At 42.7% G+C, this 13,733-nt stretch overlaps 5 protein-coding genes across 5 annotated transcripts; 2 read left to right on the forward strand and 3 right to left on the reverse strand.

Annotated features, from left to right (window-relative positions):
• Window positions 1–1,761: 1,761 nt before the first annotated feature.
• LOC116803635 lies at window positions 1,762–3,210 on the forward strand. The gene has a single exon (XM_032727781.1). It carries the CDS (start codon window positions 2,430–2,432, stop codon window positions 2,691–2,693), a length of 264 nt encoding a protein of 87 aa, XP_032583672.1. The 5' UTR covers window positions 1,762–2,429; the 3' UTR covers window positions 2,694–3,210.
• A 1,739-nt stretch (window positions 3,211–4,949) lies between these two features.
• Window positions 4,950–7,045, forward strand: LOC6614607 (glutathione S-transferase C-terminal domain-containing protein homolog). The gene is made up of 4 exons (XM_032725275.1): window positions 4,950–5,192; window positions 5,254–5,423; window positions 5,489–5,954; window positions 6,016–7,045. The coding sequence occupies exons 1-4, from the start codon at window positions 5,049–5,051 to the stop codon at window positions 6,991–6,993; spliced, it is 1,758 nt and encodes a 585-aa protein (XP_032581166.1). The 5' UTR covers window positions 4,950–5,048; the 3' UTR covers window positions 6,994–7,045.
• A 163-nt stretch (window positions 7,046–7,208) lies between these two features.
• LOC6614608 (NEDD8) lies at window positions 7,209–7,898 on the reverse strand. Its single transcript, XM_002039000.2, has 3 exons — window positions 7,766–7,898; window positions 7,477–7,607; window positions 7,209–7,416 (listed from the first exon to the last, which is right to left on the reverse strand). The coding sequence occupies exons 1-3, from the start codon at window positions 7,781–7,783 to the stop codon at window positions 7,311–7,313; spliced, it is 255 nt and encodes an 84-aa protein (XP_002039036.1). The 5' UTR covers window positions 7,784–7,898; the 3' UTR covers window positions 7,209–7,310.
• Window positions 7,899–8,245: 347 nt separating this feature from the next.
• Window positions 8,246–10,460, reverse strand: LOC6614609 (homocysteine S-methyltransferase). Its single transcript, XM_002039001.2, has 4 exons — window positions 10,312–10,460; window positions 9,457–9,626; window positions 9,211–9,390; window positions 8,246–9,035 (listed from the first exon to the last, which is right to left on the reverse strand). Exons 2-4 carry the CDS (start codon window positions 9,611–9,613, stop codon window positions 8,377–8,379), a joined length of 996 nt encoding a protein of 331 aa, XP_002039037.1. The 5' UTR covers window positions 9,614–9,626; window positions 10,312–10,460; the 3' UTR covers window positions 8,246–8,376.
• A 1,527-nt stretch (window positions 10,461–11,987) lies between these two features.
• LOC6614610 (homocysteine S-methyltransferase) lies at window positions 11,988–13,416 on the reverse strand. The gene is made up of 2 exons (XM_002039002.2): window positions 12,604–13,416; window positions 11,988–12,491 (listed from the first exon to the last, which is right to left on the reverse strand). The coding sequence occupies exons 1-2, from the start codon at window positions 13,216–13,218 to the stop codon at window positions 12,111–12,113; spliced, it is 996 nt and encodes a 331-aa protein (XP_002039038.1). The 5' UTR covers window positions 13,219–13,416; the 3' UTR covers window positions 11,988–12,110.
• Window positions 13,417–13,733: the final 317 nt, after the last annotated feature.

Genomic DNA, 13,733 nt, shown 5'->3' on the forward strand with positions numbered 1-13,733 from the left:
TAATTTTGGAATTAAGGCATCGAACGGGAGAACGAAGTCGAAAAAGACACCGTCGTCACTTGAGCCACACAATTTCGATTCATGGACTCTAACGAACAGGCGGCCAGACTCCGCAGTCAGCAACCCATGAGATTTATCGCGTTGCCAGTCACTCGACCTCCGATTTCGTTCCGTTTCAACTGAGTGTGAATTTCTCAGGCCCACGTACGGCGTGTGTTTGTCTGTCTGTCTGTCAGTCAGTCTGTTTGTCTGCGTGCTTGCTTGTTTGTTTGTTTGTTGCCTCGCCATGGAGTCGCTTTGAAAGGGTGTACTATGTATGTATGAACGTGTGCGGCTGGAGTGGGGCGACGATGGAGTGGTGGTTTTGGGGAAATCATTCCGCGAATTGAGTGGTGGATAGAGTTAGACTCGGCATTTCCGGAGCAGAATACATATTTGAGTTCACTCTGCGGTTTCCCCTTCTACTTCTTATGCCCGGTGTCTAATTTTGGTTTGGGAAATAATCATAAGTCGAGTTTAAACCATTTCAGATTTCCATCATAATTGAGCCACACCTATTAAGCCTTGATTTTAGCAACCATCAAATAAAAAAAAAAAAAATCTCATTAATTTTTGTTTACTTGTTCTAAGTATCACATGCACATTTTGCACCATTAAAATGATGTATATTTTATTTTTAGTTGTGTAACAAATACCCTGGCCAAATTGGGATTGGGAATAGGCTAGTATTATTGTTGATCGATCCTCCGCCTACAAAGTCTGTCTTGATTTATCCCTTTGGTAGGCGTATCAATAAGTTAAGTTAAATTATATGTAATACGGTGAGACAGAATAGAGCACGTAAACAGAACAATCGAAGAATTGGAAAAAATGGCTAGAATCTGATTCGCGAAAATATTGGTTGTCATGGCTCTACAACTTTTGACGGTAATCGATTTCCTTTATGTCAACATTTCTAAAACCGCAGAGGCGCAGCGGGGTACAACAAATAATAGGAAATATATAATAAGTTACTCTCACCAAAGGTTCCACTCCACCGACGCTTTCCTTTGTCGCTCAAAGCTGTGGGATCTTATAAAGACGTACATCATAAAAAAACAATATCGACCGCTATAGTTGAGTTCCCCGACTATCCGATACCCGTTACACAGCTAGTAGTCCAAGTGGGACCGCGATTTTAACATTTTTCAGGAATATCGGTAGAATTGGGAAAGAAGTTAATTTTAATGCTCTAAGGTGTGGATGGGATATATGGGCTATTGTTAGGGGTCAGAGTGGGCGCGGTTAAAATGTTTTCGCCATATCGATAGAAATTAACAATACAACGGATTTTATCAAAAACAAAATTCTCAAAAATGTGGCCGTGGCAAAAAATTTTTATCAAATCGATAGAAACTCACACGACTAATAATAATATAAAAAAAATATCAAAACATTTTGCAACATTTTCAAGGAATATCGGTAGAAATTGGGGAAAAAGTTAATTTTAATGCCCTAAGGTGTGGACAGGATATATTTGGTGGGATGTTTTCAGGGGTCAGAGTGGACGCGGACAAAATGTGTTCGCCATATCTATCGAAATTGGCAAAACAACTGAATTAATTATTTAATTTAATTAAAAAATTAAATCATTTCTCAAAAGTTGCCATGTCAAATTTTTTTTGGTAAAACCAAACTTTCTATGTCTTCTTAATCTCAAGCTTCTAGCTTATATAGTTCCTGAGATCTCGACGTTCATACGGACGAATTACAGAGCTGAGAAGGCGCCGTAGAGTTCAATTGTGTCTCCAAATTTGACATGATTACACTTAACCAATTTATGAACTGCCTGCACCCAACATCCATTCTTCTTCAATCATGACCGAACCTAATTTCAAAACATCCTGATTTTCCCACTCAAAATTAGATACCCACATACCCAATCCAGCATTTTTCTGTGGTAACTCTGAGCTCAAATTTTAGAGCAGGACGCAACATACGTCAACGGCATGCCTGGAAACATGAAAAAATCCTTGAACATATCGACGGACCAGGAGTGCAGTAGCCCGAGCATATGGCTGCATGTCTGGCAAAGTGTGGCACAAATAACTGGAATAACTACTGCCAAGTCAATGCCACATTATCGGAAACCGAAGTTGCTGAAACGAGCAGGGAACTGCGGGGGACGAGGATGAGTTGAGACACGACAACGGTGGAGCTACCATTAGAAGAGGCCTTGTACAAGGACGTGGGACAGGGGCCGGAGATTGAGGAGGAGGAGCCGAATGAGGAGGAAGTGGCTTCAGTTGTCTCGCAATTGCTTAGGCATTCCTGCAGCTTACCAAGGCCGCATTTTGTGTGGCACAGTGGGTATAAGATGTACCCGAACCATGATCAAATGTTAACATGTGGCTTATATCTAAACTTCTTCACAGTAGGTTTTTCCTCCTATGACTTTTATTCTAATTCAAAATTTAAAGCGGTTGGTTTTTCCAAATCCTGTTCCTCAGCTTGCTCTCCGTGTCCCTGCACTCCCGACCATGGCAATAGTGCCAATTTCCAACATCCACTCTATACGAGCGAATCCTCTCCAGGGTCTAGAATTCTTATACGTTCCATTGCATTATAGTGTGCACTTGACCACGACTTTGATTTCGGCCATCGGGAACTTCTTGTACCGCCTGTGGTCGCCGCCCTTGAGGAGAAGTTGTTGATCCCAATTTACAATTTCTTTAGACGATATGCTATTTGGATCTCTTTTGTAGAGGCTATGTAGTTTTCTATGTTATTTCTAAACCGCTCCACAGTGCCACAGATTCAGAAGCCTCGGCAAAGGAGAGGTTAAAGAAGCCAGACTTGGACACCAAATGGAATGCGAAGCTGCGGAGGGACGCGATTCGAGCGAGGCAGATGAAGAAGATGTTAGCCCAAGCGGATGCAGAAGTAAAGTACGAAGAGGACAAGGGTCCATGACCAGGACCAGTCTGGACTTGAGGCACTGCCATGGATCGGGAGGAGGTCGTGGAGCAGCAGGGCGATGGGAATTCGAGAAGGGGCAGCATCATCAGCAACAGCAGCATAAACAAAACGACCATCAGAGCCGCAGGAACGGAACAACCATACACTTAACGAAATCAAACCTAAGTAAGGAAGGATAATACTCCAAATTAGTTTTACTTTTTGGACAATTAATAATATGCTGTAAGAAAATAAATAATATAAATAAATGTGGCAAAAGGTGTGGATCAAAATATTAAACTTGTTATACATATATGTACATGCATATATTTTTTAACTGTTTCTAATTGAATAGCCCAAAATTTTGTTCCAAAATCTATTAATCGTTTTCAGGATTAAAGGGGTATTATTTTTCAGTGCATCGACCCTGGGAGCAGACTCGTGCAACAAAAAAAAAAAACACGGAAAAAAGAGGCAGAGTGTGTATGTGAGCGCTCCGGCTGTCTCTTGTTGAAATTCTGCCCATCCTCTTCCTCTTCTTCATGGGAAAATTCAGGCCGTGGGAATACATGTGAAATTTCGATGGTGTCCGGGAACAGGCGAGCAGCAGCGCTGGAAAGCGGTTAGAGCACAGTGCCCCTTCCCGAATCCCATTCCCACTACCATTACCAATCCCATTCCCATGCTGTGTTCCCCATGCCGTTCCAAGCGAGAAGGAATTCTAAGCGCGAGCGAGAGGGCCAGATACCAGAGTGCTGGGTGTTGCATCGCATGGCGAAGGGCTCGCAAGGAGCACGCGAGTGCGAGCGGGACGACTGCTGCCGGCCCTTTGTGCAACATTTTGTGGCCTCTGCCCTAGCACAGATTTTAACGGAACAACTTCGAGCAGGCGAACAGCTATTGAAGCGCAGCGATCTCATACATGCAGCACGTTGCAAGTTATATGTGGCATCATCGAGTTCTCGTCCCCCATCAAAAAAACGATTAAAAACTCCGATTTTTCAGCTAACAAAGGGCCAAGGTTATTCCCCGAGGCCATCATTAGGGTAGAAGGTTTCGTTTCGATTAGAAATCGCAGCAGGCTCGCAGCAAAGTGCAGCAGGTAAGTGAAGCCGTCGCAACATTCGGTCGGGCTCCCATTCCACATCACGATTACCATTACCTTATGCCCATTCCCCATTCCTTGGGCCATCGTTCCTCGGAATGGCTAAAATTAACTCGCCATCAATCGGCGTGTAATACCCTTCCATTTAAGCAGGTCCCAAATTTTGAAATCATTACTTACTCTCCCTAATTTGTCACGATCTTTGTAAGTTTAAATATTTAGAAAGTTATATCACTTACAATTGCAAAAGACCAAGTTGTGCTTAATACACATATGTACATATTATATTTGCAAATATTGATTTAGGTTTAGTTTTAGTTTATTTATGGAGATTTTGCTTATTAAACGTTACACAAACCCATATGGCTTAAATAGCCCCAACCCAACTTGCTCATTAAAGCGGTAGTACTACTTCCAACGCTAGTGTATAACCACAATTATGTTGCCCTTTTTGCTGTACCAGAAGAACGGCGGCAGCAGCACTTCTTTATTTTTAGCCATCATTGGGAACGGGCTAAAAGGGGAAGCTAGTGGGAATAAGAATGGGAACGGCAGAAACATAAAAAGGAGGATGGTCTCTGCTTAGGGCGAGCCAAAACTAGTGTGCGTTCGGATGGGATTTCAGAAATATTTTTCATATTTTATTGAGAACAATAGCATAAATACATCGAAATAAAAAGGCGTATTCAAAATACAGTATTCAAAAATGCGTTCTTTATTACAAATATGCTTAAGTGCATAATTGTTAAAATTTAAGTTAAAAATCTAAAAAAAAAAATTAAGGCAAGTGGAAATGCTTTTCAAATTGAAATAGTGCGCCAAACATAATTCCGATTAGTAATCGATAACCCAAGTACCTATCGACAACTAAAATGACAGGTGAATGCCGATGACTCTTCCTCTTTCCTTTTTGGCCCCCAGCTGGTTTATAATTTTCTCGCTCATTTATTTTATTTTCGATTTTCGTTTAGTTTCCAATTTGTTTTGATGATCGGTTAACGAAACTATGGATCAGTTGTACCTGGAGATCGAGATTAGCACTCAAAAAGAGACCACCATTTATACTAGTGTGTCCTCGTTCTTGGCTTTGTTTACATACAAATTTGTAAAAGATCCCAAAAATGTGCGAGTGAACTTCGTTTCTACAAAGGTTGGCCACAATTCATGTTTGTAGCTTAATTAAAGATTGTTAATAATTGTTACCATCTCAGATCGAAGGCGGTAAAATAGCTTTACGGAGTTCGCAACTCAAAAAGGAACTGACAGATCGGCACATCACGTGCAGGGATGCCGCATCATTGCCCGCTATCCAGGATCTAAAACTTCCAATCTACGAGAAGAACGGAAACACTTTCATAGCAGGAACGTGTGCTGTTTGCCGGTTGGTTAATGTGTTTATTGGTAATTAAAAGAATCCATATTCACCTAATATTTCCTTTATTTCAGAGAGCTTATTGCAAGACAACCAAATCAGGAACTCAAGAAACTTCTAGGTTTTAAGGGAAGCTGCCTCTTGGCTCCGTCAGAAGCATCGATTTGGACTAAGTTCTGTGAGGTGGATGTAGTGGCTGTTGTCAGTAAGCTTCATAGTGGACAAGTTTTGGAATCCGTCCCACAAGAAGTGGTGAGGTTCGAGCAGCACATGAACGAACCGGTGAGGATGCATAACATTTATAAACAGGCTAGGGAGCAGGCCAATCAGAGTGAGAATGGCGACAAAGTCAAGAGGAGAGAACGAGTGCAGATCAAGTGCACTACACCTAAGGAAGAGCTGCTTATTGAGCACCGCTTCGCCGAGGGCATCAGCTTTACAATTGCGGATATAATTTTGTATCCCCTGTTGAGAATTGTCTTCCAGCATTGCGGGCAGATGCTGCCCCATTTTCCACTCACTAGTACCTGGTTCAGCGAGGTTTGAAAATTTGATCTACTAAAGTAACTAGAGCAATTATAGTTAACATTATATGTTTTAGATCGATTCTTTCAACGATAAGTGCGCCAGGGTTCTAAGGGATCTTTATGTGCCGCAAGCAGTTAAGACCCCTCCCGGTGAACTGGGAATCCCCGACTGCGAGGCCACCAGTCTGTACAAAGCCGATCCCAAGCGTTACAAGCCCAGAAATCGGATTTACACCAGTCAGTTGGAGTTGGAAGCGGCTCTAAGTAAGCTTTCCTCGCTGCAACTGCAATTTAATTCCGATTCGGAACACACCTATGGCCAGCAGCTAATCGACTGGGAGCAGATTGAGCCCACACATGCTAAGAGTTCAGCGCTGCCCAAGGAGCGACTCGAGCGCAAGAGGCAGCAGCTGGAGAACTTGGCCAATGCGGTGGTTTCCCTGGCTCAACCGGGCGACCGCATTGTGGACTTCTGCAGCGGTACAGGGCATTTGGCCATACTGCTGGCCCTCAAACTGCCAAATTGTACCATTATTGTGATGGAAAACAAAGCTTTCTCCCTGCTTCAAGCTCAGAAAAGATCAAACGAATTGGGCTTGACCAACTGCGTTTTTTACCAATGCAACATAGATTACTTTGTCGGAGGATTCAAGATCGGGGCCTCTCTGCACGCCTGTGGAACGGCCACAGACATCGTTTTGCAGCAGTGCCGTAGAGCCAAGGCACACTTTGTTTGCTGTCCTTGCTGCTACGGTTCTCTGCAGCCCATGCCTCACATTTCGTACCCATTGAGCAAAGCGCTCCAAAAGGTGTTAGACACAAAGGACTACTTGTACATTGCCCACTCGGCAGATCAGGCACACGAGATGGGGACCACCAACTGCAAGCCAGAAACCACTCTTCAAGGACTCCACTGCATGTCCGTAGTGGACACCGATCGCCTGCTGCAGGCGGAGGAGGCGGGCTACCAGGTCATTCTCACACGCTTAAAGCCCGAACAGTGCACGCCAAAGAATCACCTGCTAGTCGGACGTTTTGTTAAACAGAACTGAACTTACAAACTGCCACTGAGACAAAATAAATGCCTTTTTGATATGCTTTAAACCTTGGCCCACCATTGTGGAGTGTTCTTCTTTTCTTCGAATGATTTAGATGCTGGCTTACAAAAAACATGTTTTATTACGGACCCTGTTGGCCCCAATCCATTCTGTCTACGTTCCTCCGATGCGAATATACACTTTGTTTTGTTCTAAACCACTTTCAAGACTGCTTTTTAGTTTACATATATTAATTCTCCATATGACGCTTCTCAAGCTTAATATATTTGAGTGAATTTTAAATGAATGTTTTCCGCTTATGAACACGCTAGTTACACACAACGTGTTAGGATTGAATCACCTCCTCGCAGTGCCAAAACCAAGTGAAGAACGGATCCACCTTGCACTTTGTAGTCCGCCGCGGTTTTGTCGTCATTCCTGGAGGGAATCGCATGCGAAATAAGCAAAAATCAATGACCAATAGCCGGAAACACTCACATTTGCTTGCCGGAGAAAATGAGACGCTGTTGCTGGGGCGGAATGCCTTCCTTTTCCTCCACGCGCTCCTTGATGCGATCTACCTTGTCCGTGGGCTCAATGTCGATCTCGATTTCCTTGCCAGTCAGTGTCTAATGGAAAGATAATACATATTTACATTAATAGTCCCAGCCACACATATTCACTGTAATTTCCGACGATTTTGTTGTTGTTCAAAGTGCCGCTGGGCACGATGACTGTGATTTTTCTTTATCCTCCTTTTTTGCAACTAACATATCTTCCCACTAACCTTCACTTTGATCAACATTTTGTGTGTATTTAACTAGGAGCTCCTGTACAAATTCAAAATTGCCGAAATTTTTGCAAATCTCCACAGCTGGTTCTCTTTTTTGGCTGTCACTTTCGGCGTTGGTACGACTGGCAACTATCGATAGCACTATCGATGACCATCGATTGTTTTCAACACTATTACAAATATAGTATTTTTCTCCATCTCTACAAAATTCTCGTGTAAAAAAATACATTTCGAAAAAGGAGAACTTAATTTATGTAAATTTTTTGTAATGTGACAATTACGGTTAGAAGTTCCACATATTTAGAATTCAAATTCACCTTAAATTATTTCACTCATGAGATACAACGTTAAGCTAAAAATCCATTGATTGCCATTACTACATTTTTTACATTTTGAAAATAAATAGGAAGCGTCTCTTTTGAGAGATTTGTTTATTAATGTTATATCTCGGATATTAAAAAATTAAAAAGTAACAACTTTTGTCTTTCCTTTTTATTCAAATAAGTTTTATGCCTTAATACTAAATACATTTATTTACAGTACTAAATGGATAACTATTTTGTTCTTTTCGAAGGTACTGAGATCCCCAGTTTAGAAGTTCATCCCTATGAGACCTTCTTCAGTTTGTTCCAGTCGCGAATGGCCTCCCCGATGTGGCGTACATCCCTCGCATAGGTGCGACAGCATCCCCCAATGACCTTGGCCCCCAGTTGCGCCCACTCCGGAACGTAGTTCGCCAGGGGCACACAGTGCTCTCTTCCCTGCCAGCCGTTGACCACGTCGTAAACCTCTCCGCTATTGGGGTACACCACCAACGGTATCTGCTCACCCACTTCGCGGTCACCATTCAAACTCTTGAAGAGCGGAGTCACAAACTTGGGATGCACACAATTTACTCCGATGGCCAGACACTTATCCTGGGCATTTCGCTCAGCCAATAGGTCCCAAATAGCATTCGCCGCGTCCGAAAAGGTTTCTCCATGCGCCAGGGTCTTCTCATCCTTGCACTGGAAGGCCACCCAGAACTTGACATCCGGATAATCATCGCACAGCATCTCCACCAGGGCCTCCGCCTCCATTTGGCAGGGAATCGTCTCGATGGCCAGCGCATCCACACCAGCCTCCAAGCACGCTTCGATCCTCCCGCGATGCCAGTCCGTAATCTCCTTGGCCGGCACAAAGTCGGCATAGCTACCGGTGTACTCGGAGCCATCGTGCAGGTGGGCACCAAAGGGTCCTATGGAGGCGATGATCAAAGGGTATCCTTAAAAAGTAATAAATTGGAATATATAATGGGTACATTACTATATATAAAATAGTTTATTATGAAAGTATTAAAAGTAATGTAACTTCCACTTCGTTCACTTGACCACAATCTAAATGCGATCTAAAATATCAATTAATCCCGACCGAGCTGGAAGCCATGGATGTCCACTTACCCTCCTGCACCGACAACTGTTCCTGATAGCACTCGGATAGATAGCGTTCCTTGGCGATGTGGGCCAGGCGGACCGTGTTCTTTATCAGCTCGATGCTCTGCTCCTCGTCCAGCTCCATGTACTCCATGTAACCATCGACACTGGACTGGTAGGTGTTGGTCAAAATGATATCGGCACCATCTGGTGATGTCAGGGGGAAAATTCAGTTAGTCTGTTGCGAATTGCTACCGGCAAACAATTGCTCACTCTGCAAAAAGTCCAGGTGGGTGCTGATGATGGCCGCCGGATTGGTGGCATTGAAGCGGGCACTCCACAGCGGATCCCCATCCACAGAGTCGCCCACATGGACGGTCATCTGGGTGCCGAAACCGCCATCCTTCACCAGCACGCGCGTCAAACCCATGATTGACAGATTACTAAGAGGGGTGGAGGATGATCCGTGGAAAATTGATTATTAGTTACATTTCTACGTCAGCGGGCTACGAGATAATGAAATATATTGCGTCTGCCACCTGGATTTCACTGCACTCAGGGCGATGTGATACAATGTATCGGAAACACTAATCTCTATTTATTAGTTCAACGAACTTGGAAGAACCAAAGACAAGTGACTTAATCTAAGAAACACACTGAGAAAAACAGGCCAAAGTTCTTTTGCTAAGATATATGTTATATGAGTTTTATGATTTATTATAAAAAAGATTTAATTCTAGGTGTAAACGGTTTCCAAATATTCAGTGAATAGTATACAAAAATAAAATCAAGGTCACATTTTTACGTATCTCAATAAATGGCGAGATAAAGCTTGAAAAATATGCTAAATTCAAAATATACATCAGCTCTTTAAAATTTGGCAACAATTTTTGATAAATATATATCTTTTAAAGTGAATCATTTATTACGTTTCAAGATCTATTCTTGTTCCGAATTAAAAAATATATTAATATTTAATATAAGTATTCCAAGTATAACATTTTTAGATTGCTCATAAGATCCCTTAGTTGCACTTTTAAGAATACTTCTTGGATAGGGTATACACCGTCTGTCATCAGAATCTATCGGTGGGGAAGCGACAAACACACGATAAGGTCTCGCACTCACCTTGACAGCTTGTTTATGGATCTAGTCAATGGGCAAATTCAATAACAACTTTATTAGAGGCTAGACGGGCTGGTTATCAAGTGGTAATCACAAATCTTTCGGACCGGTGGATATGATCAGTCGCACTGGGCGCTCGACGAACGTTTAAGTGTTTCACGGAGCGTCGAGGGGCTTTTATACTTTCCGAAGGGCCACTCAGCTGTGCGGCTCTGCTTATCAGGGCGAAACTTATAATATTAATAATAATTTATAACAAAACAAAACGGCAAACACAAACATGAGAGTGCCCCCACCAAGTGATACTTTCTGGGCGATAAGCCGGGTGCACAGCTGCCAGACGCTGGCCAGCCAGATTGGATTGTCCGGGTGGACTGCGACTCCCCCTCCACGAGGCTGATGAAGCTGATGAAATCGTCAAAGCGCCGCAGTGCGTGGTTCTGGCTTCCGAGTGACTCTGCTCGGGATGTCGCCTCTGCTAAGTCGCCGTCGATAACCTCTGGACGCCGCCTAGGACCAACGCTTCAAGATGTACTTGGTTGTTGACTCTGTCCTCCTCAAAGGAAAATGGGGGAGCTTCCGAGCGCACTCAATAGATTATGATCCAAAAATAGGTCTACTGATGTCAAAGAGAAAAACAACATTTAACCCCTATTCTGGTAAAGAAATGGCAAATGAACATGGAAATAAGACATAAGATATATCAATCAAAAGCTCCTCTAAAAGAGGTGAGCTTAATTTGATGATTGTTATTAATATTTGGACAAAACAAATAAATAAAATAAATAAATAAAAAAAAAATGTAAAGTAAGAGATTGACCGACAAAATGCTTATTTTAAAAATGGCCGTTAAAATCTTGTTTTTTGAAAACCTTCAACGAAGTATCGGATTAGGCTGATTGACAGATTGGGTCAGAGAGCAATAGGTGGGCATGTGGCTCCACCATCCTCAAAAGCTTCAACAGCTAAAAATGTTAATACTCCCACTTTCACTCTCTCATTTTCTCCTAAACTAATCTTTAGAAAATGCGGTATGTTCCTTTCGATCAACATACAAATTTGGTACTGATCGGACTTTTGTAGTAGATTTCCAATTCTGCGGCTCTCTATAGAAGTCTCCTTGTGCACTTTACTCTTGGTGCACATCATCATGGCAGTGATAAAGTCGGGAACCGCAAGAATAGAAGGGCATACCCTTCTCTATAAAATACCTTGCATACCAGAAGTCATTTGCCTCGGTACATAAGAAGTGATGAGATTTGATGAAACTCTAATGAAGATATTTTTTTTAATATTGTACTAAAAATATGTTATATTGAAGACAACTAAAACCAATATCTCTGATACTTTTGTAGTTTATTGCTTTAAATCAGTACATACATACACACTTTTAAGAATATTAATTTTAAAGAATTTAAATCCGGCTATAAAAAATAAAAAGCTAAGAAAACAAGTTTTTTAGAGGACAAATGCACGTTTTTGTGTTATAATTGAATAGAAGATTCTTTTGATTTGGACTCAAAAATTGAGCTAGGTTGGCAAAAACAGTCGTTGGGCGAACGTCTGCCCATATCCCCAGCCCACTTGTTTACCTTTGGTCCGCCCGCCTAATCTGTGTTTGTCTCCCAGCCAGCCGTCCACGCTTTTTTCCACTCTCTGCTGATTAGGAAGCCATCTGATCTGGGTACATCTAGTACTCGCGTATATGTATTTAGCAAACTAAATAGGTCTAGGTCTAGTCACACGAAACAGCTTTCGCATTAGCGACAAGGCTGCTATCAGTGTCCGGAGTTCTCGCCCGATTACGGCTTTATGTTGAGGCCATCGACGTACTTGCGGATCGCCAACACGTCCGTCGGATAGACCCGGCAACAGCCGCCAACGATGCGCACTCCCAGCTGGATCCACTCGGGCACAAACTTGACCACCTCCTCGCCGGTTCCAGTCCAATCTCCCTGCTCGACGTCGTAGATCTCGCCCCGATTGCTGTAGACCACCAGTGGGATGCGATCCGAACCGGCCACTTTGGTAAGCGATGATAGCAAAGGGGTCACAAATAGTGGGTTTACACAGTTCAGTCCGATCCCAAGGAGCCGGTTCTCGGCCTTCCGACTTTGGACCAACCGCCAGAGGGAGAGAGCCGCCTCCGCGAAGCTTTCTCCACTAGCCATGTGCTTCTCATCCTAAAAATATCAGAAATTAAAATTTAGGTTTTTTAGTTTTCATTTTTTTTAAATTTAACTAATAATAATATTATCATTAAAAATGCGCCATTTTTTTTCCGATATTACTGACCATGCACTGCAGGGAGACCCAGAATTTGGCATCCGGAAAGTTGTCCAGTACTAATTCGGTGACTGCCTCTGCTTCCATCAGACAGGGAAGTGTTTCCAAGGCCAATCCATCCACTCCAGCTGCGAGACAAATCTCGATTCTTGCCGTGTGCCACGCCTTCAGCTGCTCCTTGGACATCTTGTCCGCATAGTTGCCGGTGTACTCAGATCCATCGTGGAGATAGGCGCCATATGGACCTATTGAGCCCATGATCAGGGGAAGAGCCGAGTCCGCTTCAGAACCGATTTCGCTTAGGTACTGTTCCTTTGCCTGCTTGGCCAGTTGTACACTTTTTTGAATCAACTCCACACCTCGTTCTCTGGTAACGCCCAGGTACTTCACGAATCCCTCGACGCTGGACTGATACGTGTTGGTTAGAATAATATCCGCTCCGTTGCGGAGAAAGTCCAGATGTGTTTGGATCACAGCTTCCGGATTGGTGGCATCGAATCGCGATCCCCACAGTGGATCACCGTCCACTTTTTCGGTGACATTCTTGGCCAATTGCGAGGAGAATCCTCCGCATTTGACCAGAATTGGCTTGGAGTCCCAGTTCCATTTTTGGTTCACCTCCATGTCTTCTCTGATGTATGTTTTCCGTTAAACTGCAGATTTCTGGAAGCGTACTACGCGATACGACAAAATGTTGTATCTGACAGATACGTGATATTGTAAGTATTGCCGACTTGGAATTTTTGTTATTTTTTTCGGATTTTTGCTTGGGCTGGCAACTTTTTCCGCTTATCTTGTATGAGTTTCCACAACGCAAAAACCTACACATACCCTAACACATCTCAGCTGTTCTTTGTTTACGAGTGCAGTGAGCACTCGATAAGTTGGAATTCTAATAAATATGTCTTGAATTTTGTAGCTAGAAAACTTCAATTCATAAAACATATAATATAATAAAATAGTAATATAGTTAACTAATAAAGAATCAAAGATGTTTCGAGAAAACACGTAAGAATCGAGTTAGGTTCAGTTCCTACTGTAAAACTGTAAAAATTCAATGGCATTTAATGTCACAAAGGTACTAAAATAGCAACAAGCTGTTGGCGAGAAGAAAAACTTGTATGAGGTACTTAACCACA

The sequence above is a fragment of the Drosophila sechellia genome, chromosome 2L (genome assembly GCF_004382195.2).
Source record: "Drosophila sechellia strain sech25 chromosome 2L, ASM438219v1, whole genome shotgun sequence".
NCBI lineage: Eukaryota > Metazoa > Arthropoda > Insecta > Diptera > Drosophilidae > Drosophila > Drosophila sechellia.